At 43.2% G+C, this 27,806-nt stretch overlaps 1 protein-coding gene across 1 annotated transcript in view; it reads right to left on the bottom strand.

Annotated features, from left to right (window-relative positions):
• LOC141145983 (uncharacterized) overlaps positions 1-27,806 on the bottom strand; it is a 52,077-nt gene that overhangs the window by 5,267 nt on the left and 19,004 nt on the right. The window contains exon 5 of the mRNA XM_073632767.1: positions 27,413-27,792. Coding sequence (XP_073488868.1) covers positions 27,413-27,792 — 380 coding nt within the window. The remainder of the gene's footprint in view (positions 1-27,412; positions 27,793-27,806) is intronic.

Below are 27,806 nucleotides of genomic sequence, written 5' to 3'. Positions count from 1 at the left end.
GTGTAGTTTCAGAATACCTGAAGTTGTCCAAGCTTTAAATGATTTTGGATAGATCCATGTCGGATAGAAGGCCGGATTTCTGATAAAAGATAGAAGGGGATTGTGTGGAGATTGTAATTGATATTTAGTTTTTAGTTTATGCCAGAGAGATAAAAAGTGTTTAGTTATGGGATTATGTATTTTAGAACGGTCTTTGGGTTCAAGCCATAACAAGTTTGATATAGATAGAGGATCACATTCTGAAGCCTCTATAAATACCCATAATGGGATTTCCTGTTTTGCGTGATACTTGGAAAGACTGGCCAAGTGAGCTGCTCTGTAATAGTTAGTAAAGTTAGGATATCCCAGGCCTCCTTTAGTTTTGGGAAGATGTAATGTGTTATTGGTATACGTGGTTTGGAAGAGCCCCATATAAATGAAGTTGTTCTTTTTTGCACTAGTCTCAAAAAATAGGAAGGAACTGGAATAGGAAGAACTCTGAATAGGTATAGTAGTTTAGGTAGAATAGTCATTTTAATTGCATTAATCTTTCCTATCCAGGATAGAGGAAGTTGTGACCATTGCTTTAATAAGTTTGTGATCTGCCTTAGTAAAGGAGGATAATTGGTTGAAAATAAGTCTGAATGAGATGCTGTTAATTGAATTCCAAGGTATGGGATTGATTTCTCTGCCCAGGTAAACGGGAGTGCAACCTTCACCGAAAATATTTCCAGGTTTGATAGTGAAATGTTGAGCAATTGGTATTCCTTAGGGTTTATCATAAGGCCGGAGAAGGCTGCAAATCCATCAAGGACAGACATTAGATTTGGACCTGAGACCTGTGGTGATGATAAGAAAAGCAGTATATCATCTGCAAATATTCATATTTTGTGTGTAATGCCTCCTACTTCAATGCCGGTTATAGTATGGTTTATACTAATGTATTGGGCGATGGGTTCGAGTAAAAGGGCAAATAAGAGGGGAGATAATGAACAACCTTGCCAGGTACCTCTTTCGATATTAAAAGCATCAGATTTGTATCCAGCATATTTTATGTAGGCTTTGGGTTTATTATACAATGCTGTGATCCATTTTAGAAAGTGAGGGCCAAAACCCAATTTTTGTAAGGAATAGTGCATATATTGCCAGGATACTGCATTGAATGCCCTCTTAATATCGAGAGATAGAAAACATGAAGGGATTTTTCGTTTTTGAGCAATATGTGCCAATAGCACTGCCCTGCGTATATTATCGCCTGCCTGTCTATTTGGCATAAAGCCTACTTGATCTCTATGTATTAGTTTACCTATAATACTATTAAGGCGTTTTGCTAATATTTTTGCTAATAATTTAATATCAAGATTTAATAGAGAAATAGGCCAATAATTTACGCAGGAAGTATCGTCAGAAAGGGGTTTTGGGATCATACATACAATTGCCATTAGTGTTTCCTGCCGAAAGGAATGTCCTTCTAAAAGTTTGTTGAAAGTTTCAGCTAGAATAGGGGAAAGAATCTCTGAAAATGTTTTGTAATATAGTGCCGAATATCCGTCTAGTCCAGGTCTTTTGTTAAGTTTTAGATCTTTAATGGCATTAGCAACTTCCTCTATAGTTATAGGTTCTTCTAGACTGTTTTTTTTGTTCTGGGACAAATCAGGTAAGGTCATTTTTGAGAAGAAAGATTCAGCTTCTGTAGGGTTAAATTCTTTATTTGACTTATATAAGTCTGCAAGATGTGAATGAAATTTGTGAACTATTTTGACTGGATTGCTAGTATAAATGTCTTTTGATAATTTGAAACGTATAGGTTTGAAAGATTTATTAGTAGAGTTCAATGCCCGTGCCAAATATGTGCCTGGTTTGTTTGTATTCAATGTAGAAATTTTGCCTAGAGCGTTTGAGGGATTTATCTACTGATTCCCAAATGAGATTTTGTACTCTGAGATGGATTATCTTGGAATGATATGGAGGCTGCGTTAAAATTTAGTTCTAGCTTCTTTGCAAGAAGTTTGCGTTCTCTTTTAAATAATGCCATTTGTCTTTGTAGAGCACCATGCAAAACAGGTTTGTGAGCTTCCCATAATGTTATCGGGGAAATGTCTGGATTATTGTTGATTGATATGTATTCCTTTAAAGCTTGTTCAATAGTCATGCGGTGTGATGGGTGTTTGAGCATTATGTCCATGTCCGGTAGGTACCAAGTTGGGTCATGTGCTTTTGGTATTGTTGAGGCTATGGTTGTGTATACGGCGTTATGGTCTGACCAAGGAATCGGAATTATATCTGACGCAATAATCTCTGGTATCATTCCTATTGTTAGAAAAATATGATCTATTCTGGTAAAGGATTGATGAGGATGTGAAAAATAAGTGAATTTCTTTTTTATTGGATTACTTTCTCTCCAAGAATCGACCAGATTGTATTTGGAAAGAAGTTGGGAAAAAGGTAATTTAGGGGTCGTTCTGGATGGGGTGAAAGGTGATTTATCGAGAAATGGGAGGAGGACCTGGTTTGAATCACCGCACATAATCACCGTTCCCATTTTGTGCTTATTAATCACTTGTAATATGTGCGAGAGGAAAGGTGCGGGTTGTTTATTAGGAGCGTAGTAGGAAATCACAGTGACTGCTGTATCCATTATATAACCCATGAGTATTAGGTATCGACCTTCTGGGTCTTTAATTTCTGATGATAATGTGAATGGTGTGGACTGGTGAAATGAAATTAGGGTTCCCCTTCGTTTGGTACTGGCTGAAGCCGTGAAAAATTGTGGGTAAAAAGGGGACATATATTTAGGTGTGGAATTATTGGTGAAATGTGTTTCTTGTAGGCACACAACATGGGCCTTCTTGTTATGGAAAGTACGGAATGCTTTGGTCCTTTTCTGAGGAACATTTATGCCCTGAACATTCAGGGATAGGATATTCAATGGTGCCATGGTAACAGATCAAATAGTTTTGACTTACTTTTTATTAAGCCATGCTGACTGCGCGGATCAACCTATGTAGACTGAAGAAATGAAAAGGTAGGAAAGAATCCAGTGGAGTCTGGAGTGAAGAATAAACAGAAAACATATAAGATTAGTTGGTACATTGTATGAAGTAGTATATGTAAGTAATCGCAAGTTACCCATGAGAGAGAATAAATATCTCTATCAGGGGAAAAGGTGTCTTCGTCAGGCTCCCACATATTATGGGTGGGAGAATGAGGAAGGCTAATGGGGGTACATGGATCTTCCGCTTACAGGAGAGAAGTGCTATAATAAAAGGCATCATAAAGATGCCTCAATAATTAGAGTGCAGGATACTTAATATTTGTAGAATTAGTTGTTCTAAGGTGATTGTATATAGTTAATATCACCTTATGTTAAATAATTCAGTCAAAAAAGTACCATTCATAACTTTAGTATAGATAATGAATCATTTTATAATTTTTGGGAATTTAAACCTATTAGAATAAACTATTACATATTTCAATCATATGTATTTGCATAAATATGATAATTCATAAGTTTAAAATTGTATTGATACTGATTAGATCAACAGAAATCAAAAGTAGGGGAAGTATTTAGGTAATAATATACTTATATTGTGAAAAGAAAAGAAAAAGCTCCTATTACTTCAGGATCAGTTTTTGCACGTTTGCAACTAAAAATAATTTATCTGTTATTGTCTAAATTGGACAACTGAATAAAGTGTTCCTTATTACATTTTCAGATTTTGAAGCTATTGAAACCAGTAATAATAAGAAATATAACTTGAATGTAACTTGATCTCACATAGTATGTGAATATCAAGATAAGGTTACACTCAGTTATATTTTCAAATCTCGTAGAGAACAGTCTCTAGGTGAGAATGTTGAAGAGATACTAGGATTTAAGTTGTCAGTCCATGGAATCTTCTTGGTCCATGGAAGCGGTTGCATAACAGCCTCTTTTGTGAGAATGATGGATTCCATTTTGTTCTGAGATTTTCTGAGTGTTGTTTGAAGATGAGGATGACGCTATTCTTCTGCGTGAAGAGGAATTGCTGCTTGTGGGTTCTGTCAGATTCAATTTTAAAAGGGTCTGTTGTAGTTCATCTGCAGATCTACTCCTGTAGGTTGTACCTTTGTAAGTAAATCTGACAGAAAAGGGGAATCCCCATTGATACATAATATTGTGACATTGCAATTCCATTAATTGGGGTTTCATGGAGCGTCGTTTGTTGATAGTAAGTTGGGATAAATCAGCAAAAATTTCATATTTGTGACCTTGAAAATTCAGTTCCTTTTTTACTCTTGCAGCTGCCAATATTTGTTCTTTTGTCCTGTAGTAATGACATTTTATAATTATATCACAAGGGGGTCCATCCGTTTTTTTGCCTGTAAGGGCTCTGTGAACTCTGTCTAGTTCTAAATGTTCAATTGGGATATCTGGCTGTTCTTGTAATAGAGCCGTAATTGTAGATAGCAAGTCTGTCACTGTTTCAGGGATTCCCCTTATGCGCAGGTTGGAACGTCTGGCTCTATTTTAATAATCTTCAAGCTTCGTTTGCAGTATAAAATTCTCTTCTTTTAGGTTTTCCATTTCTGTTATATTATCTTGAGTAGTATTTTCAATTTCATCCATTTTTATTTCTAAGGCTGCGGTGCGGTTTCCCAGCTCTCTTATTTCTTTTGTTAGACTGTTTGTTATTTGTTTTAAAGCCTTATGAAGCATTCTTTCAAATTGTGACAGTAATGCTGGGGATGCTGAGGAGGTTTGTGGTGAGTTCTGTGAGAGAATTTGTTCATTTTCTGACTCAAATGGGGAGTCTTGCTGTGACATTTTCTGTCTGTGAGAGCGCACTGAAGCTGTATATGGTGAGGTGACTGGCGCCGCTTTAGTCACGGTGTGCGCCTGTGAGTTCTTTGTGAGGTGATTTTTAGTTTTGCCACGGCTTCCCCCCAGTACCATTTTTTCTGCCCAAACTTTCACAGTTTGTTCCCAGGGGCAAAGAGGTTCAACTGGGTACCTTTTGAGCCTGCAGTCTCCGCTATATCTGTTTCTTCTCTCCTCAGCGGTGCGGAGCTCTAGCAATGCATGTCCGCCTCGCCAGACTCTGTGCATGCGCCCTGCCTAATGTATAATTTCATTATTGTGATCTGCACCTTGTTTTGTATTTTATTTTTGAGCTATAATGGTGTTGCCCCATGGGCCTATCACAATCCCCCACCTAGGCTATTCAGTGCTGCTGAATATGCACTGTTATGTTAATAATGTACAGATGTGTTTTTGGTTATCTTTCCCCATTATTTTTGACATGATATTGCCATCTAGTGGTGCCTCCAGCTGTGTTTTTTTTATTATGCTGTTCCATTTTTGATTGAGATGTTTAGTTTATATACAGAAGGCACCCCATGACCCTCTTCTTCTAAACTTTTCTATACATCTCCCTTAGTCCTCTTTCTTACCTCTTTTCCTTCTGTTTCCTTCTTTTAATTGCTCCTGAAAGACTTCTTTTTGATTCCACTTCCATTGCATGATGGCGGATAAATATTTTATGACTCTGTTACAGGAAACTAGGGATGAGCCGAACACCCCCCTGTTTGGTTCGCAGCAGAACATGCGAACAGGCAAAAAATTTGTTCGAACACACAAACACCATTAAAGTCTATGGGACACGAACATGAATAATCAAAAGTGCTAATTTTAAAGTCTTATATGCAAGTCATTGTCGTAAAAAGTGTTTGGGGACCTGGGTCCTGCCCCAGGTGACATGTATCGATGCAAAAAAAAAATTTTAAAACAGCCGTTTTTTTGGGAGCAGTGATTTTATCGTTGCTTAAAGTGAAACAATAAAAGTGAAATATTCCTTTAAATTTCATATCTGGGGGTGTCTATAGTATGCCTGTAAAGTGGTGCATGTTTCCTGTGTTTACAACAGTCCCTGCACAAAATGACATTTCTAAAGGAAAAAAGTCATTTAAAAGTACTTCCGGCTATTAATGATTTGTCGGGTCTCTGCAATGCACATAAAAGTAATTGAAAAAAATGGCATGGGATTCCCCCACAGTCCTTTACCAAGCCCCGAACCAAAATTTAAAAAAAAAAAATGTGTTCCCCCCAAATTCCATACCAAGCCCTTCAGGTCTAGTTTGGATATTAAGGGGAACCCCGCACCAAAATTTTAAAAAAATGGCGTGGGGGTCCCCCTAAAAATCCATACCAGACCCTTATTCGTGCACACAACAGGAAAAGAGGGGGGGACGAGAGAGTCCTGAACCATACCAGGCCACATGCCCTCAACATGGGGAGAATGTCCCCATGTTGATGGGGACAAGGGTCTCATTCCCACAATCCTTGCCCGGTGGTTGTGGGGGTCTGCGGGCAGGGGGCTTATTGGAATCTGGAAGCCCCCTTTAACAAGGGGACCCCTAGATCCCGGCCCCCCTGTGTGAATTGGTAATGGGATACAAGTACCCCTACCATTTCATAAAAAAATGTCAAAAATGTTAAAAAAGACAATAGCTGTTTTTTGACAATTTCTGTCAGATTGCGATAAGCCCCCCCGCCCGCAGACCCCCACAACCACCGGGCAAGGGTTGTGGGAATGAGGTCCTTGCCCCAACAACATGGGGACATCCTCCCCATGTTTAGAGCATGTGGCCTGGTATGGATCAGGAGGGGGGCGCTCTCTTGTCCCCCCCTCTTTTCCTATGGCCTGCCAGGTTGCATGCTCAGATAAGGGTCTGGTATGGATTTTTAGGGGGACCTCCACACATTTTTTTTTAATTTTGGCACGGGGTTCCCCTTAAAAGCCATACAAGACCTGAAGGGCCTGGTAATGGACTGTGGGGGAATCCCATGTCATTTTTTTCAATGACTTTTATGTGTATTGCAGAGACCCAACAATTCATTAATAGCCATGAGTACTTTTAAATGACTTTTTTTCTTTAGAAATGTCATTTTGTGCAGGGACTGTTGTAAACACAGGAAACATGCGCCACTTTACAGGCATACTATAGACACCCCCCAGGTACAAAATTTAAAGGAATATTTCACTTTTATTGTCTCACTTTAAGCATTATTAAAATCACTGCTCCCGAAAAAATGGCCATTTTAAAACTTTTTTTTGCATTGATACATGTCCCCTGGGGCAGGACCCCGGTCCCCAAACACTTTTTATAACAATAACTTGCATATAAGCCTTTAAAATTAGCACTTTTGATTATTCATGTTCGTGTTCCATAGACTTTAATGGTGTTCGCGTGTTCGGACAAATTTTTTGCCTGGTCGCATGTTCTGCTGCGAAACAAACAGGGGGTGTTCGGCTCATCCCTAGTAATAATACATACTGCCTTACCAGTATAGATCCTCATGCTACCTCTTCACTTGAGAAATGTCTTTCAGATATGGAATTTGTATGCACTATCAATGGCCGGAAACCTGGCAAATGCCCTGGCCTTGATGGCTACCCCCCTCCCGAGTTTATAAGGTATTTGCTCTACTTCTAGCCCTAGGCGAAAGCCTTTAATACTATTGATAAAACTCACCTTCCATCCTCACAATTATAAGCTAATAACATTTCTATTATCCCCAAACCTGGTAACAATCCCTCCCTAATGTTGACTCAGCTAGCTAATCAGTTTTCACCAGTCTTACTTAGTATTATCCACAGTGATCAGGTGGGTTTTGTGCCTGGTTGAAAGGCTAGGGACAACACCAATAGGACCCTCCATCTTATCTCTTATGTTAGAAAACACCAACTAAAGGCCTGTCTGCTTTCTGTTAAAGCTGAAAAGGCCTTTGACAGAGTGAGTTGGGAGTTCCTACACTTGTCCCTCCAGCAAATAGGTCTAGGCTGCAATTTTATCAACAAAATACTCTCTCTTTATTCTCATCCCTCTGCATCCATACTGGTGAATGGTCCCTCTTCTGATTCATTTTCCATATCTAAAGGTACCAGATAGGGCTTCCCTCTGTCCCCTCTACTTTTTGTCATCACCATTAAACATCTGCCGCAGGCCATTAGGCAGAACCCTTCCATCACTGGTATACAAACCCTGACATTGCATCATAAACTTTCTTTGTATGTGGACAATCTTCTCCTCTGTATTTAACAACCCCATATCTATATTCCTTTTTTCTTACAGGAATTTCACACATTCAGAATATTCAGTTAATTTAAATTAAATATGTCTAAAACTGAAGCATAGCATTGAACATCTTCCTTTCTCCTCCAACATTGACCCAGCTCCACTCAAACTTCCCATTCCAGTGGAAGCAAAAGGCATCTCTTACATGTGTATAGTGGTCCCAGCTAATCCCTTGGATCCCTACGTACTTACCTTCTGCCCTCTTTTAACAAAAGTCTACAAGGCTTCGGAATCTTGTAGTTTCTCCCCTAAATCCTGATTTGGCAGGATGAACGCTTAAAGATGGACATTCTCCCCAAATTACTTTACCACTTTCAGATGGTCCCCATATCTCTTCTTAAATCCTTTTTCTATACTTTACACACCCTTTCCATTTGATTTATATGGAATTGTGGATTTTCCCATCTATGCTATAAACTCTTACTAAAGGTATACTAAAGCTCAAGCCAGAGTTGGTCTTCTTGATTTCGAACTGTATCATTCAGCAGCCCTTCTTTCTCATATGTTGGAATGGTTTCTTATTTGCAAGCTCTACCTTGGAGTCTTATTTGTTGTTTTTTCAGTCTTTATTAACCCACAACAATATTCCCAGTCTAAATATCAGTAATTATGTCACAGTGGTTGTGTGGCACTAACGATCCTAGAGAGATAAAGATAATTAATAATGAAAATTTAAAAAAAATTAAAAATACAAGGCATCCTATAATATTAGGACCAGTTATCTCTATTGGATTATGATATATTACCTCATATAGGAGTCCACTAGAATCAAACCTCATCACACATCAGAGAGTGATTTTCTATTTTATTTCTTTCTTTTTCCCCAATTTTTTAAATTTAATTTAAAGGAACACACAAACCAAGCATGAAGTCTCACTCTCTTCTCTATCATCCCACCTCCTCCCCAGAAAGACTGCGAGGGGTCTCACATGTCGATTTATGTCAGGATCTCAACGAGGATACTCATCGATAGTCATCCACATATTGTAGTGTACACAAAAAGGCCATCAATGGCAACCATGTTTCCCTAAATGGGTCCTCTCTACAATAGAGAGACGGTGTCATGTTTTCCATTGTTCTGATTTAATCTATTATGGAAAACCATTGTTTTAAAGTTGGTATAGCTGGACGCTTTCATATGTCAGGGATGCATGCCCGGGCGGCATTCAACAGGTGCGCTTCCAAAGAATTTTTATACCAACATAAAGGCATCGGGTTTAGGTAAAAAAGATATCCCATGTGGTCTGATCCTAGGTCAAGAGATGTTTATTATTTCATCACTTTCCCCACCTCCTTCCAAGATTGATTAGGCAACAGACACTGCCAGAAGATATGTAAAAATGTGCAGGGTTCTTTGCTACAGCGCCAACAAAACTTGGAAACTGGAGGATAACATTTATTAAGTAGGGACGGGACCCTATACCAACTAGATAAGAGCTTATAGCCCTGTTCCTGAAAACAGATTGATATAGATGATTTGTGGGCCAAAGAGATAATCCTGGTGATTTAGCTGACCTGAGAACAAAATTTGCAAATCTGACTCTCATCGGTGGATATATGAGGGGATGTAGCCTTCCAAGGGAACAATAAGCTGTTTATATAAGACTGACAGCAAGTGCAGTACATACTTGCCATCTGCCCCTTAGAAAGGGTTTTGAGAGGGCTGAAATGTCTTGGTTTGACAGCCAGCCATTGGGGGTGACAAAATGCATACACCTTGTCCTACCCACTCTTGCCAACCCTCGTATCTGTTAATTGTCTGAGCCGGGCAAAAAATCAGGATTCTAAATCACTGGTATCATTGTGGATGGATAGTGAGAGAGGCCTTTTAGGGAAAATGTATGAGTAATAACTTCAACTGTGGTGCCAATCATAGGATGAGACTTTAGCCTACGATAGTATTTTGGTGCGACCCAAGGAAGGGCAGATAGAGTGATCGGTGTAGCTTGTTCAATTTGTGCCCATAGTTTAGTTTGGTAAGATATGCACCATGTTTCCACCCTGGATAGGCATAAAGGTGTATGATAACAGATTAGGTGGACCAATTCCACCCTGCTGTTTAGGTAAAATAAGCAGAGTGGTGAAGTCTAGCCACTTTATTACTCCAGATGAATTTGGACAACGTAGTCCGGAGTGAACGAAAAAAAGATTGCGTAAGTTTTATTGGTAGCACCTGCATTGGATATAAGATATGATAAAGCGTTGTCATCTTAAATGCATTGAATCTGCCAAACCATGTAAGAGTAAGTGTCTACCACAGTTGAAGATATATTTTGGACAATAACGTACAAAAGTTAGTCTTGTATAATGAAGCTGTATCTGCGGTAAGTTTGACACCCAGGTACTTTGTATAATCGGTAATGACATTGTAACTTAGTGATACATTCCCTAGAGAGAGAGAGAAATACTCATGGCTTCTGATTTAGCATAATTTATGGAGAAGTTGGACAGGTACTCGTAGTGGGCAAAGAGTTGAAGTAATCTAGATAAAGAAGACTCCGGCTCTGTAATAAAGAACAAAAGGTCATCTGCATTGGCAGCAATCTTATGTTCTGTATCTGAGACCTGTAGCCCCTGGATCATAGAGTCCAACCTGACCATTAGGGATGAGCCGAACACCCAGAACATGCGAATGGACCGAAAGTTTGCGCGAACATTCGAACACGGTTAAAGTCCATGGGACTCGAACATGAGAAATCAAAAGTGCGAATTTTAAAGGCTAATATGCAAGTTATTGTCCTAAAAAGGGTTTGGGGACCCGGGTCCTGCCCCAGGGGACATGTATCAATGAAAAAGAGAGTTTTAAAAATGACCGTTTTTCCGGGAGAAGTGATTTTAATGATGCTTAAAGTGAAAAAATAAAAGTCAAATATTCCTTTAAATATCGTACCTGGGGGGTGTCTATAGTATGCCTGTAAAATGGCGCATATTTCCTGTGTTTAGAACAGTGCCTGCACAAAATGACATTTCTAAAGAAATAAAAGTCATTTTGGGGGGTGGGTCCAGCAGCAGACCGAGGGGGACATGTGGACACAGAGCTCCACAGATTTGATTGCAATCCACTGCCATCCTGGCTGCTAACATCTTGGATGAGCCACCAAATTTAGTCTAGAAGCCACTGGACATCCCATGACTTCGTCCCTGCCTGTATTGAGAGGCCCGGTGGGTCGATCGGGGCTTCCCCCGGTCCGCTCTACACAGCCCAGGTCCGCCACCATTATGCAACCTACAGAGCCTCCCACGCTGCCCTGCCGACCCACGGATGATCCCTGTCACAGCCCCAGTTTGAGGTGAGGTGCTGTTTATCCCCCCATCTGACCCACGGCTGGCTCTTCAGCACAGGGTCCCGCCGCCATCTTGCGGCCCTACAAAACCTCCACCATCCCCAGCCTAAAATTCCACGAGCGGCGGGGGAAGCGCAGGCCCATTTAGACGCCCCTGGCCTGCATCTAGGGGGATAGTTACGGGACTGTGTGCCCGCGGAGGTCTGCCTGGGTGTCCCTGCTGGGTGATCGTGTACATTAAAGATCCCGTTGCCATACTGCGGCCTGCAGGCCCTCCAGCATCCCTGGAGTTCTGAGGTCCGCAGATTGCCCTTCTCCAGCTGTGATAAAACCCCTGAAGTCAGCAGAAGAATTGTGTGCAGACAGCGGCCTGCCTGGGGCCCCCTGACAGCCAGCCTTCTGCACCAGCATCACACAGCCTCCCTGAGGCCTTGGATGTCAGCCTACAGCTTCTGACCTTGGTACAGTACTCCATAGGGGCCATCCACATAATCTGTGCAGAAATACTTGAGCCCAAGAAGCAAGTTTACTTTCTACTTTCTTCTGTTACTTATTTGCTGGCCTTGCAGCTTACCCTCTACTGTACCTTCAGCAGGCTCTTAAAGGAACATACCCCTCCCGAGACTCTAGCTATCTCTAGTGCACCCTTAATAAGCAAAATAGGGGTGCGCACGTGCGACTAGCACCGAGGGTAGACATGTTTTAGACCCACTCTGATCCCCGCTCCTTTTCTAAGGGATCCTGCACCGCATCGAAAGTTTCCACAGCCACAGGATTATTATTATCAGCTGCCTCCGGACACCTCCGGGCACTACATGGGCAAAGTAGGATTTCAGAAGAACATATACCAAGGTTTTATCCCGCCATCGACAACAAGGTCTGCACAAAATATGGAGCGATTTCTATACAGGCCGCAATCCCCGGCCTTGAGTGCGCCCACAGATCCAACAGATGCCGCGGATCTCCTGGCCTCCACACCAGGTATTTTTCACATTGGCAATACACCCCAGCAGACAAACCCAGCCGAAACGGTCACAGTGACAGTTTTGGACTTGAAACTACAAACACTTTTACAAGACTTAACACGCAATATAGCTAAAGAGGTTGGGAAGATTGCTCAGGAGCTCAGGGGGGAGATTGATCAGCTTGGAGAGCACACTGCCACTCTGAAAACTAAATTTGACGAGACTGTACAATATATGCATGCACTGGAGGAAGAAAATGCATTTCTTAAACACACAGTTTCCCAAATACAACTCCAACAAGAAGACTTAGAGAACAGAGAACGTCGTTCAAACGTAAGGATCCGTGGAGTTCCTGAGACAGTCAATGATAAAGAGCTATGGGTATATCTACTTAATCTTTTTGTCATGCTGGCTCCGCACATACCTGATATCGATTGGCGCCTAGATAGGGCCCATAGATTTTTGGCTCCAAAACCTCCTCCTCTCCTGGAGAGACATAGTAGTTCACTTTCACTATTATGAAATTAAGGAAGCTTTAACAGCAGCTACATGCAACAAAAATCGCATTGACTTCAAGGGCTCCAAAATCCAGATCTTCAGTGATCTCTCCCCATCACTCTGGCAAAAAGACGCAATCTTCGTCCAGTCACGGCACACCTCCAACTGCATCAAGTCCCCTATAGATGGGGTTTCCCATTTCGGCTCTCAGCATCCAAAGATGGCACACAATATTCCATCAGAGATCTCCATGAATGTGAAGCCTTCATTCGAAATTTGGGCCTTCCACCTGTTCTAGAAGAAGAACTCCAGCTTCCCTTGTCTAGGCCTCCAAGTCCCTTCAGGCCCCAGCAGCAATTTGGACCCCGGTACGTCGGAGACAAGAGACGGCTTTCTCTACACCACAACACTCCAATCAACCTAGACCCCCCACCTGAGGCCCCAAAGCTCACCTGCATTACACCTCCATGTTTCTGTTTCCCAGATACCCAGGATCTCGGTTGATTTCTTCAGGTATCTGCGGGGAGTGTTCTCCCCTACTTCCCTTCCATCTTCTGTTATGCTCAGTAAGCCCAGTTTGTTACAATTTTTTTTTTCCCCACACATATGTTTTTCCATTTTGGAAGGCTTCTGTTCTCCTTTTAGCCCTCATCGTGGTTCCAATCAGTGGTATTATGTTCTGAACAATGTTAACTGTTAAATGTCCGAGGCCAGCTATTACTTAGAGGAGTGGGACACAGGCCGCCACTCTAGCTGACCGTCATGTCCATCTACATGTCCAAGGTCTCCCACCTTGGTCCCCTGAAGGTTTTTTTTCCTTCAGGCTTTCAAAACACATGTTTCAATTTTTTTCTTTTTTTCTTTTTATTTTTTTACGCTTTCTTCTTGCTAAACCTCTCAAATTTTTAATTAGTCCTTTTTTGACCTGTTTTTGTTCTGCTGTTCTGCAGAAGGTTATAAACTCACTACACCTTGTCTTGATGTTCAAAAATGCTGATGTGTATACATATCTTCGAGTCCTCCTTGGGTTGGAACATCTCTTACCCATGAGTTATGTTAAAATATCATCTGCTTATCACTCTATGCTTGAAATATGGTTTTAAAGATAGTTTCTTGTAATGTCAAGGGCTTGAATTCCTTATGAAAACGCTGGCTGGCTTTGAAGGAATTCAAATCCTCTGGAGCTGATGGTGATGGTTCAGGAGATGCATTTCCACCCAGGGGGCTCCTTTAAATTTGCTTCCAAACTATTTCCCACAGTATATATGGCCTCATATCCATCTGGAAAGGCTGGAGTGGCCATAATTAAGCGTTCTTGTCCTATAAGGATCCTAGCCTCAACTCTGGACCCCCGGGGTCGGTATGTCCTCCTGAAGTGTACCCACCCGAATACCTCCTTCACCTTAGCTAATATTTATGCACCCAATACGGGACAGGTTGGTTTTCTCGCTGGAGTTCTTGATCGGCTGCGTTCTTTTTCTCAGCCTTTCACGATCGTGTGCGGAGATTTCAACATTTGTATGTCTCCTAGTAGGGGCAAACCCTGCCTTCCCAAGTTCTTAAATTGTCTACCTCCTTTCGCAAATTAATTCGCTCTCACAATCTTTTTGATGCATGGAGAGTAAAGCACCCTACTCAGCGTCAAAATACCTTTTTCTCCCCTCCACATAAGTTGTATTCTCGATTGGACCATTTTCTAATATCCGCCCCCTTGCTACCCAACATAGTCTCTTCGTAGATAGATCCTATTACATGGTCTGATCATGCCCCTATCACCCTGAGTATGATGCTCAACACCGCATCACCCAAAACTTGTCATTGGAGACTCAACAAATCTTTTCTGTGGCATGTCGAAACTAAAGACAGGCTTCTTAAGAAATTAGAGGAGTTTTTCCATTTAAATGTAGGCTCAGTCTCTGATACATCTACTGTATAGGAAGCCCATAAGGCGGTTTTTAGGGGTGAGTGCATCTCGGCCGGCTCACGCTTGAAGCATGATTCTATTCAGCTGAGGTCGGAGCTTGTGGCCCAGCTGGGGACAGCGGAGGCGCGGCTACTCTGTTTCCCTACGGTGGGTCGCTTGCATGCAGTAATTGCTATCCGCAATCGTATTAGGTCTGTAGATATGAATAAAATCTCAAAGTCATTGTTATGGTCTAAGCAAAAGTTTTACGAGTATGCACACAAACCGCACAGGATGCTTGTCCATAGGCTTAAGCCCCGACCCTTTTTATCCATCCCTGACCATATAGTACAAATAGACGGCACACCTACACACTGTCCTCAGACCATGCTTTTGGTGAGTATTATAAAAAACTCTACAACTGCTTGAAAACGGATTCACAGGCCTAGTTTTCACAAGACAGACTAGACTCCTTCTTGTCATCGGTACATCTTTCAAAACTATCAACAGACCAACGCTCCTCACTAAACCAATCTATTTCTGTTGAAGAATTAACTGAAGTAGTCAAACATCTTCCCTCACATAAAGCCCCAGGTCCAGACAGCCTCCCATATTACTATTGCAAGACATTTTTACCGACCTTAACCCCACATCTGTTATCCTTGTTTTCCTCATTACTCCAGGGCAAAATACCGCACTCTTCGTTCTTACATGCTTTCATAACTGTTATCCCTAAACCGGGTAAAGATCCATCCCGATAAGTATCGTCCCATCCCCTATTAAACTCAGACTATAAAATTTTCACCAAGATCTTAGCGAACAGACTCTCCCTGCTTTTGCCAGCACTAATTCATAGAGATCAGGTGGGTTTCAATCCCACGAGACACGCACAATTGACCTCATAGACCTGCTCACCAAAACCAAAATTCCTACTTTAATACTTAGTTTAGACGCCCAGAAAGCATTTGATTGCCTTAGTTTGCCGTTCATGTTTGCGATACTAACTCGTTATGGATTCTCGGGCCCCTTTATTCATGCTCTTCGGGCCTTATATTCGAAGCCCACATCACAAGTGCAACTCTCCTCCCACCTATCACGTCCATTTTCCCTCAGCAATGGAACGAGACAGGGATGCCCCCTATCGCCGCTGCTCTTTATTCTTAGTTTGGAGCCTTTGGCTGCGGCCATACGGAAATGCCCTGACATTAGAGGCGTTCATCTTCGATACACGGAATACAAGTTATCCTTATTCGCAGACGACGTCCTTCTTACTCTCACTCACCCACACACCTCCTTGCCACAGCTACATAACATATTAACTAATTTCGGTGACCTCTCAGGGTTTAAAATTAATGCTGCTAAAACGGAAGCATTACCCATTCATATTCCCCTAACCCTCCTATCTTCCCTCCAAAGCAAGTATAATTATCATTGGTGTTCTCAGTCACTTAAATATCTGAGGGTTCAAATCACTGCCTCTTACGACTCTCTGTATCGGGCCAACTTCCCTCCCCTGTTTTCAGAAATTAATCGTCTGCTGACTCACTGGACCACCCTACCCCTATCCCTTCTCGGGCGTATTAATGTTCTTAAAATGTCCATTCTCCCTAAATTATTATATCTGTTTGAAACGCTACCAGTGGCAGTACCACTGATGCAGCTGAAATCCCTTCAAAGGAGGTCCCTCTGCTTTATTTGGAATAATGCCTCCCACAGGCTGGCAGGGTCGGTGGTCCTGGCCCAGAAAAGTAGGGGGGCTGGGTGGCCTAGACTTCATCAAATATTATTATGCCTCACACCTGAGAATTCTTGCCTCCTGGACCTCCCGGAAGGCCCCAAATAGGTGGGCGGAAATAGAAATGAGTGTCACAGCCCCGGTCCACACTTGCTATATGCTTTTGCCTTCTTCTGCCCTTCATATGCCCCAGTTACGGAAAATCTGTTTAGCCCCAATGCTGTTCACGTTGTCTATATGGAAAAGATGTTCTGAGCGTTACTCCCTGTCTTCATCGTGCCCACCACTCTTGAATATCCTATTCAACCCAGACATTCCAGATAGCCTTTCCTATGAACGTATGCTACCATGGACCCAGGCAGGAATTTTCCAACTACAACATTTTGTTAACCCAGTGACACGACATTTATTGACTTTTCCTGACTTGCAAAGAATGCATCAAATTCCCCAAAAGCTCTTACATTCATACTTACAGATTAGACACTTTTTCTCCACTAGATCCCCTCCTTTGACTTTGGAAAAGCCAACAGACTTTGAGGCCCTATGCGCTAAAGGTCCTTATGAGCCCCAAATGATCTCTACCATCTACAAAATGTTGCACGAGGCTGTTCCTATGACGGTTAACAACCACCACTACATGAGGAAACGGTCTCCGATCTTGCAACATGACATCTCCTTGCTGGACTGGGGGAACATCTGGGAGCACACTTCCAAGATTTCTCGATGTGTGACCTATAAGGAAACTGCATACAAAGTCCTGATGCACTGGTATAGGACCCCAGATATTTTGCACGCCCACAATCGATCAATCTCAAAACAGTGTTGGAGATGTAATAGTGCAGTGGGCTCTCATTACCATATCTTTTGGGAATGCCCCCCGTTCACCAATTTTGGCTCAGAGTCCAGAATTTGCTAGAAACACTAGTTGGCGGCTCCGTTCCTTTAACGCCCATGCAATATTTGTTAGGTCTCCCTTTCCCTGGTGTCTCTAAGGCTCTGCGCAGACTGATGTCTTTCATTTTACTGGCTGCCAAACGGGTCATCCCTAAGCTATATTTATCCACCTCACCCCCAACTCTCCCACAACTGCTCACTACTGTGGCTGACATATGCAGAATGGAACATCTGATGGCTGTAGTGGAGGGCACGGAGCAGAAATTTTCTTAAACATTGTCAACATGGAATGATTCTATATATGGTTCTGAAGGCAATGAACCTAGTTAGTTAATCTCAGTTGCGTTCATATGCTTGTGTGATTATACGCTAAATACATACCCTTATATATAGTTCTTGATGTGGGGTTATACAGTAGGTTTTTATTGTTTCTGCAACTTCTTCACAGATAGGGTAGGAAGATGTTACAGTTTTTTTCTTTATGGTTTTGAATTCCTCTCTTCCAATCAAGTCTACAGTTTAACATCGCTATACCTTTATTTGTACAATTAATGTGTGCCTTGTAATTTTCAAAGACAGTATATACCTGTATTACTTCAAAATGTAAATGTTTTACATGTATCTTCTTTTGTATGATTTGCAAAAACGTATAAATAAACAATTAAAAAAAAAAAGTCAGTTAAAACTGCTTGCGGCTGTAATGTAATGTCGGGTCCCGGCAATATGGATGAAAATTATTGAGAAAAATGGCATGGGTAACCCCCAGCCCATTACCAGGCCCTTTGGGTCTTGTATGGATATTAAGGGGAACCCCCCACACAAATTAAAAAAAGAAAAGGTGTGGGGCCCCCTATATACTCTGAACAGCAGTATACAGGCAGTCCAAACAAGACAGGGACTGTAGGTTTGTAATTAAGTTGAATCTGTTTGTAATTTGGAACAGGTACATTTTTTAAATGTACCTCCAGCCAAAAAATCAATTTTTAAGCTTTTTGGATAACATAGGGAAGGGTTATCATGGCCCCTGTAACATTTGTTTTGCTGTTTGTGCCCCTGTTCAGAAGATTTCACGTTACTTTCTAAATTTTTGAAAATTTGGGGTTTTTAGAGAAACAAAGATTGGTGATAAAGCATCAGTGGAGACACCTTTTTCCCATATTAACTCTTACAGGAGAGAATTTCCCTTCCTAGGGGTAGATTTCCTCTCACTTCCTGTTGTCTCCCTCCGTTTTGTAAGTAGGAGTCATTTATAAGTCGGATGTTTGAAAGTAGAGGACTGCCTGTATATACTATACGGCCTGCCCTATATACTCTGCAGAAATTTGGGCCTTAGGTGTTGGTGGTACCAGAACACTGTAAGCCCTCACAGTTACTCTTGGTGGGTGCTGGAACAGGCCCTGCTGTGAAATATTATATCAAGAATTGTAATTATATGCTCCTGTTGAACAGGGTCAGAAAAACTGGGACTTTGGTGGTGGGGTAGTGGTGTTGCCACAACACTGTAAGCCCTCACAGTTACTCTTGGTGGGCGCAGGAACAAGCCCTGCTGCAAAATATTACAACAAAAATTGTAATTACATGCCCCTGTCAAACAGGGGCAAAAAAATTGGGTCTTAGGCAGTGGTGGTGGTGACACAACACTGTAACCCCTCACAGATTCTGTTGTTGAGCGTAGGAATGAGCCCTGCTGTGAAATATTAGATCAAAAATTGTAATTATGTGCCCCTGTTAAACAGGTGCAGAAAAATTGGGCCTTAGGCGGCGGTGGTGGTGGTGACACAAGACTGCAAAGCCTCACAGATACTCTAGTTGAGCGCAGGAACAGGCCCTGCTGTGAAATATTACAGCAAAAATTGTAATTACATGCCCCTGTTAAACAGGGGCAGAAAATTTGGGCTTTAGGCACTGGTGCTGGTGCCACAACACTGCAACCCTTCACAGATACTCTAGTTGAGCGCGGGAACGTGCCCTGCTGCAAAATAATACAGCAAAAATTGTAATTACATACCCCTGTTATACAGGAGCAAAAAAATTGGGCCTTAGGCGGCAGTGGTGGTGGTGGTGCCACAACAATGCAACCCCTCACAGATACTCTAGCTGAGCACAGGAACGAGCCCTGCTGCAAAATATTACAGCAAAAATTGTAATTACATGCCCCTGTTAAACAGGGGCAGAAAAATTGGGCTTTAGACTCTGGTGGTGGGGCCCAGAACCAAAAATGTTCTTAGAAGCTATCAACATGAACATTGAGGAGGAATAGGATAGTCACTCAGCATAACAGAATAGTCACTCAGCATCAGCATAGGCAGTCTTCAAGGGATCTTACATTCATAAAAAAAATAATCGGTTACATCAGCATCAGGTGCTTGGTAGCTGGTAATCCAAGACTGATTCATTTTTATGAAGGTGAGCCGATCAACCAAGTCTGTGGACAGGCGCACTCTGTGATCGGTTACAAAGCCTCCAGCAGCACTGAATGTGCATTCAGATAGAAAGCTGGATGCAGGACAGGCCAGTAGTTCAATTGCATACTATGCAAGCTTTGGCTAGTGATCCATCCTCAAGACCCAGTAACCCAGTGGATTTTCAGTTGGAAAGGTCTCCAAGTCTGATCTTGCCCCAAGGTATTCCTGCACCATGTAAATCAGACGCTGGCGATGGTTGCTGGAACCGATCAGACCTTGGGGCTATGGACTAAAAAATTGTCTGAACGCATCGGTCAGATGGCCACCTTCTCCACCACTCTCTCTGTGACTGACCGAAGCCTCAGCAACACGTTGTCCAGGAGGACCAGGGAATTGTAACCTCTCAGGCTCTGGAAACGCATTGCACAAACCTTTCTGCAAGGCCTCCCGAAGATGTTTCATCCTTTGCTCCCTCTGCGAAGGCTGGATAAGTTCCGCAACCTTACCCTTGTAACATGGATCAAGAAGGGTTGCCAGCCAGTACTGATTCCTCTCCTTGATACCACGAATCCAAGGGTCCTTTTGCAGGCTTTGCAGGATCAGGGAGGCCATGCATCGTAGGTTTGCTGAGACATTCAGTCCGGAGTCCTCTGGGTCACTAAGGATGACATGATCCGCAGCCACCTCCTCCCAGCCACATACAAGCCCATGGGTTTCTGGGGACTGAAAACGATCCCTTGAAGACTGCTGCTGATGCTGAGTGCCAGGCTCAACCTCCATGCTGACACAATCCTTCTCCTCCTCCTCTTCCTGTGTGATAGGCGGGCCTGCAGGAATACTGTCTGGATAAAGGGGGGCCTTGAGAGGTAAGGAAGTCCTCCTCTTCCTCCCTCTGTTCTGCTTCATGTGCCCTGTCCATTATTCCACACAGCGTGTGCTCCAACAGGAAGACAAGAGGGACAGTATTACTGATGCATGCACTGTCACTGCTCACCATCCTTGTACCCTCCTCAAATGGTGACAGGACAGTGCATGCACCCTTGATCATTACCACTGGTGTGGCAAAAAAAAAGCCAAGCTCCCCTGACCCTGTCCTGGTGCCATACTCGCACAAGTACTCATTGATGGCCCTCTGCTGCGTGTGCAGCCGCTGCAGTATTGCCAACGTTGAGTTCCACCTGGTGGGCATGTCACAGATGAGGAGGTTCTTGGGCAGGTTGCATTCCTTTTGAAGGTCATCCAGCCAAGCACTGGCATTATATGACAAGCAGAAATGCCCACAGACTTTCTTGGCCTGCCTCAGGAGATCCTGTAAGCCTGGGTACCTGCACAAGAACCGCTGCACCACCAAATTAAGGATGTGATCCAAACAGGGAACATGGGTCAAGTGTCCCAACTCAAGCACCGCATGGCATCTTTTTGCCTGAGTGCTTGCGTAGCCCCTAGAATGCCTACGGAGCAACGCTGGTTCAGAGGACAAATCTGCACAGGAAGAGGCCATAGAGGAAGAAGAGGAGGGGGTGGAGGAGAGAGGTGTGGCAGAATCACCACTACCAGCATTTTGTAGGCGTGGTGGAGGAACAAGCTCCAACATTACTGCACCCTGTCCTGCATCCTTCCCAGCTGCCAGCAGGATTACCCAGTGCGCCGTGAAAGAAAGGTAATGTCCCTGTCCATGCCTGCTGGACCATGAGTCAGCGGTAATATGCACCTTACCGCTGACTGCCCTGTCCAACGAGGCCAAGACATTAAAATAAAAATAAAAATAAGTGCAGAGCAATGATAAAAACTATAAACTGATAATGATTCCAAATGAATCCAAGTTAAATAAGTATCAAATGTCCATAAATGTAATCCCAATAAGTGTAGAATTCCAATATTAAAATCGATCCTATGTAAATTCATCCAAAGAACACTGAGCGCGCTTACCAGATGCTGTGGACCTCTGCGAGTAGAGGTCAAACTCACATATATCCCCATGGGGATGATGATAATTCCCAGATGGTGTCTCTGAAGGGTTAAATAAAACCTGGAGAATCAGCTGTCCAAGGGGGATAAATCCGCTGTCCAACAGGAAGATATCAGAGATGCAGGACCAGGTCAGCGGTAATGAGCATCAGATGTAAGGGAAAAACGACTCCAGTGTAAATATAAAAAATGAAAAGTACAATCTAAGTGCACTCCGTAGTTTAATAAGAAACAGTCACTGACAAGAAGTAAAAAGGAGCTGCTGTGTTTTCATGCATATAGCGCACCTGAGCGCTCATTTTTACTTCTTGTCAGTGACTGTTTCTCATTAAACTACGGAGTGCACTTAGATTGTACTTTTCATTTTTTATATTTACACTGGAGTCGTTTTTCCCTTGCATCTGATGCTCATTACCGCTGACCTGGTCCTGCATTTCTGATATCTTCCTGTTGGACGGCTGATTTATCCTCCTTGGACGACTGATTCTCCAGGTTTTATTAACCCTTCAGAGACACCACCTGGGAATTATCATCATCCCCTATTATTATCATCAGCTGTATGCTACAGCTGGGGGAACATGACTGCCAGTTTCTTGTCCTTCTTGGGCACCCCCTCTCTCTGGGCTCAGGTTACTGCCTTCATCCTAAACCTGGGTACCATCATCGGAGCCTTCAAAACTCCTCCTGCAGTGTCACGTACCTTACAGCGGATCCTGAAATGATGAGGGTGGCCTCTTGCACGGTTCCGTTCCATTATCCATTATAGGCTGGATAAGTTCCGCAACCTCCGTAGTTTAATAAGAAACAGTCACTGACAAGAAGTAAAAACGAGCTGCTGTGTTTTCATGCATATAGCGCACCTGAGCGCTCATTTTTACTTCTTGTCAGTGACTGTTTCTTATTAAACTATGGAGTGCACTTAAATTGTACTTTTCATTTTTTATATTTACACTGGAGTCGTTTTTCCCTTACATCTGATGCTCATTATCGCTGACCTGGTCCTGCATCTCTGATATATCTTTCTGTTGGATGGCTGATTTATCCCCCTTGGACGACTGATTCTCCAGGTTTTATTTAACCCTTCAGAGACACCACCTGGGAATTATCATCATCCCCGTGGGGATATATGTGAGTTTGACCTCTGCTCGCAGAGGTCCACAGCATCTGGTAAGCACACTCAATGTTCTTTGGATGAATTTACATAGGATCGATTTTAATATTGGAATTCTACACTTATTTGGATTACATTTATGGACATTTAATACTTATTTAACATGGATCCATTTAGAATCATTATCAGTTTATAGTTTTTATCATTGTGCTGCACTTATTTTTATTTTACGGTTTTAGGCACATGTGATTACCTTTAGTGTTCAGCTTGCATATTAACGTTTATAATTGTTTGCGCTGAGGCCAAGACATTGCCTTCCACATGCCGGTAGAGAGCCGGAATGGCCTTCTGAGAAAAAAATGGCATTTGAGAACCTGCCACTGAGGTACCACACATTCCACAAATTCTCAAAAAGGGGCAGAGTCCAGCAGCTGAAAAGGCAGTAGTTGGAGTGCTAGCAATTTAGCCAAACTAGCATTCAGCTGCTGAGCATGTGGATAGCTGGGACCGAATTTCTTTCGCTGGTTTAGCAACTGGGGTAGGGAAATTTGCCTGCTACAATCGGATTTAGGTGTACTAGCAGATTGCCCACAAGTGCTTGGGACACCTAATTCTACACCTTCATTCCTCTCATGGAAGGTCTCTGAGAGAACTGAAGGTATAGTGGGGTTGGAGATCCCAGCTGATAAGGAGCAAGGAGAGGTCTGCCTTGTTCTTTGCTGTGGGTCTTTTAAGTACTGTTGCCAATGGACCGCATGGGAGCTCAATATATGTCTGGTCAAGCATATGGTGCCCAAGCGGCTGCTGTTTTGGCCACGCTTGATAAGCTTCAGACATATGTTGCAAACAGCAACGGTGCAATCTGCTGCACAGGTCTCAAAAAAGGCCCACACCAAAGAACTTTTGAAAAAACATGTGGTGTCAGCAGCGCCCTGCACATGCAGAGCTCTGCGGTGTGATGCAATCGGTTGGCTGTCCTTAAGCTGGCCCCCGGAGGGCATCCTGACTCATTGGAGATGTGCCTTCTCCTCCTCCCCCTCTCTTCTATCAGGCACCCACGTAGAGTCAGTGACCTCATAATCCCCTTTCTCCTCACCACTGGAGCAAACCTGGCAGTATGCTACAGCTGGGGGAACATGACTGCCAGTTTCTTGTCTTTCTTGGGCACCCCTTCTCTCTGGGCTCACGTTACTGCCTTCATCCTAAACCTGGGTACCATCATCGGAGCCTTCAAAACTCCTCCTGCAGTGTCACGTACCTTACAGCGGATCCCAAAATGATGAGGGTGGCCTCTTGCACGGTTCCGTTCCATTATCCTTGGAGGTGGGTACAAGGAGTGCAAGGGCAACGAAAGGGTGCAGGTGCCTGCAGGCAGGAGGCTGGAACTTGGAGACTACAGGAACCTCTGCTGAGGAGATGTGGAAACTGATTACCAGACATGTTCAGCGGGAGCCAGATCAGGATCAACTGCAAAGTCAGGAACAGGCAGGAGTCGGCAACAGGCTGGCAGTGGGGTACCGAATCAGAAGGCAAAACCATAGTCAGGAACAGGCAGAGGTTGGCAACAGACTGGCAGCGGGGTACAGAATCAGAAGGCAGAGCCGTAATCATAAGTCCAAGCCAAGGTCAGTATTGCATGTAGAGGCAGGTTCAGCGGGCAGGGGAGATCCAAGAAAATGGTCAGAAGATAGCCGGGTTCTCAGGAACAAGGTCAATCAGGCAGAGTAACAACAGGAACACAGGGACAAGCTGAAGACGATCCAGCACTGATGCTAGGCAGACTCTCTGTTTATATAGGGTGCTGTGTGCCAGGATTCACGGCAGCGTACGTGCGTGCGTGAATGCGTGCATGCACGAATGTGTACATGCACATTAGCGCATTAGCATCTTAGTGCATTATCGCATGCTCGTTGGCACTCACGGGTGCGTGTTAGTGCGCGTGCGCATTTGCATGGAGATGCTATTGGGCATGCTCACTCTGGATCTCATTTGTCTCCGGCTATGGTTCCGTGCATGCACATTAGGGTTGGCAGCTGCTGCACGGAGACAGGTGCTTGCTGTGTGAGTTCTCTGACATGTAGCATGTACCTGATACTGTGGTCGAACAGTTCGGGGGACTCCTCAGGACATGATGGTGGGGCTAGGGAAGGAGTGACTGATGCCATTGAGCCAATGGAATAGGCCGCTTTGGCAGCTGCATTGGCAGCCAAACTTGTCCTAGCCTGGGTGACAGAGGATGAAGAGGATGAGGACGGATTTGTCATCCACTCTACCAACTCTTCTGCATGTTGTGACTCAACACGGCCAGCTGCCAAAAAAAAGGACAAGTGTGCCCCACAGCCACGTGCTGAGGATGCACTGTGTCCATGACCAGCACTATTGGCTGTAGACACAGAGCCTGCTTGCCCTCTTTTAGTGGTCTGTGAGCTTCTGCCTTTCCTTGGTGACCTTCCAGACATGCTGTAAAATTGGATTAGCAAAACACTCCCTATAGTTTACTAGAAAAATTACACAAGGAATGGCCTGCAGTCAGGTATAGGCTTGATTAGACTAGAATGGAGTGGATATATATGTAGGAGACAGTATATATATCTTTATGCACTGCAGATCACTGAATCACCTGCCTGGCCTGCCTGAAAGTTTCATTGAAAATGTACACCAGTAATAGCCTGTAGTCAGGTATAGACTTGGCTAGACTATAATACAGTGGATATATAAATTTGAGACTGTATATACTGCACTGAAGATCACTGAATCACTTGCCTGCCTGAAAGTGTATTTGAAAACGTACACCAGGAATGGTCTGTAGCGAGGTATAGGCTTGGCTAGACTAGAATGCAGTGGATATATATGTAGGAGACTGTATATATATTTTATGCACTGCAGATCACTGAATCACCTGCCTGCCTGCCTGCCTGAAAGTGTATTTGAAAACGTACACCAGGAACTACCTGCAGTCAGATATAGGCTTGGCTAGATTAGAATGCAGTGGATATATATGTAGGAGACTGTATATATATATTTTATGCACTGCAGATCACTGAATCACCTGCCTGCCTTCCTGCCTGAAAGTGTATTTGAAAATGTATACCAGGAACTACCTATAGTCATATATAGGCTTGGCTAGACTAGAATGCAGTGGATATATATATATGTTGGAGACTGTATATATATTTAATGCACTCCAGATCACTGAATCACTTGCCTGCCTAAAAGTGTATTTAAAAATATACACCAGCAATGGCCTGCAATCAGATATAGGCTTGGCTAGGCTAGAATGCAGTGGATATATATATGTAGGAGACTGTATATATATTTTATGCACTGCTGATCACTGAATCACCTGCCTGCCTGCCTGCCTGAAAGTGTATTTGAAAACGTACACCAAGAACTACCTACAGTCAGATGTAGGCTTGGCTAGACTAGAAGACAGTGGATATATATGTAGAAGTCTGTATATATATTTTATGCACTGCAGATCACTGAATAACCTGCCTGGCCTGCCTACCTGAAAGTGTATTTGAATATGTACACCAGGAACGGCCTGCAGTGATATATATATACTAAATACACTGCAGCTAACTGAATCAACTGCCTGCCTGAAGTAAATTAGAAAGAGTACACCAGGTACGGTCTGCAGTGAGATCTAGCTAAACTTGATACAGTGGATATATATATATATTTACCAGTCTGACTGTATATATATATTAAATACACTGCAGCTAACTGAATCAACTGCCTGCCTGAAGTATATTAGAAACAGTACACCAGGAATGGTCTGCAGTGAGATCTAGCTAACTGAATAAACTGCCTGCTCAAAGTAAATGAAATGACACTCTCTCTCTCTATCTCTCTCTCCGCTAGCAAAACACTACACAAGGCCGACGTGCAGGCGGCCTTATATAGTGTGGGGCGTGGACATAACCCGCTGAGCCATAATTGGCCAAAGGCACTCTGCTTTTGGCCAATTATGGCTCTCTTTGCTTACGGCTCTGTGATTGGCCAAAGCATGCGGGTCATAGTGCATGCATGGCCAATCATCAGCCAGCAATGCACTGCGAAGACACAGTGCATTATGGGGCATGACGCGCCGCTCAAATTTGGCGCGAATGCCCCATGATGTTCGATCTTCATTGAACGATCGAAAAGCCCATGTTCGAGTCGAACTCATGTTCGACTCGAACTCGAAGCTCATCCCTACTGACCATGCAGAGGAATGGTCCTAGAGTTAAAATGAACATCAACGGGGAAAGGGGACATCCCTGTTTTCTCCCATTGGACAGGGAAAAATACTCTGAAAGCTTTTCGTTTACCTGGACAGCTGCAGTAGGACATGTACTCTATATAATGCCAGAATCCAGGACTGCATATGTGCTCCCAGACCAATATGCTGTAGGGTGGACCGTAAAGATTACCAATCCACCCGATCAAAGGCCTTATTCGCATCTGTTGATAAAAGGAACATGGGTCGGGATCCTGATCAGGCAGAATAAATCAAATCAATTGCCCTTGTCGTGTGGTTCCTGGCCTCTCTCTAGGGGACAAAGCCCACCTGGTCATCGTGAACCAATTGAGAAATATGTGGCAGTAGCCTATTTTCTAAAATATTTGTGAACAGTTTTAGGTCCACGTTTAATGTGGCTATAGGCTGGTAATTCCCGCATTGTATATAGTCTTTATCCAGCTTTGGAATAATTGTGATGTGTGCCCTTAAGGTGCCCACCGGCAGCCCATGTTCAGGCGAGGTAGAATTGTAGCCCCTTTTGAAGTAAAGGAAGAGAGCGTCTCGAAAGGTTTTATAGTAGTTAACAGTTAACCCATCTAGGCCTGTGGCCTTTCCAGATTTAGAAGTGTCTAGTGCCATATCTAATCCCTTTTTTGTTATAAGAGCTTCCATGTCCTCACTGACCTCCATAGAAAGAGAAGGCACACCTGAAGAAGATAAG

Source organism: Aquarana catesbeiana, linkage group LG05 (genome assembly GCF_042186555.1).
Source record: "Aquarana catesbeiana isolate 2022-GZ linkage group LG05, ASM4218655v1, whole genome shotgun sequence".
Classification (NCBI taxonomy): domain Eukaryota; kingdom Metazoa; phylum Chordata; class Amphibia; order Anura; family Ranidae; genus Aquarana; species Aquarana catesbeiana.
The sequence above is the reverse complement of the archived record's forward strand: the minus strand, read 5'-3'. Positions and strand labels throughout refer to the sequence as shown.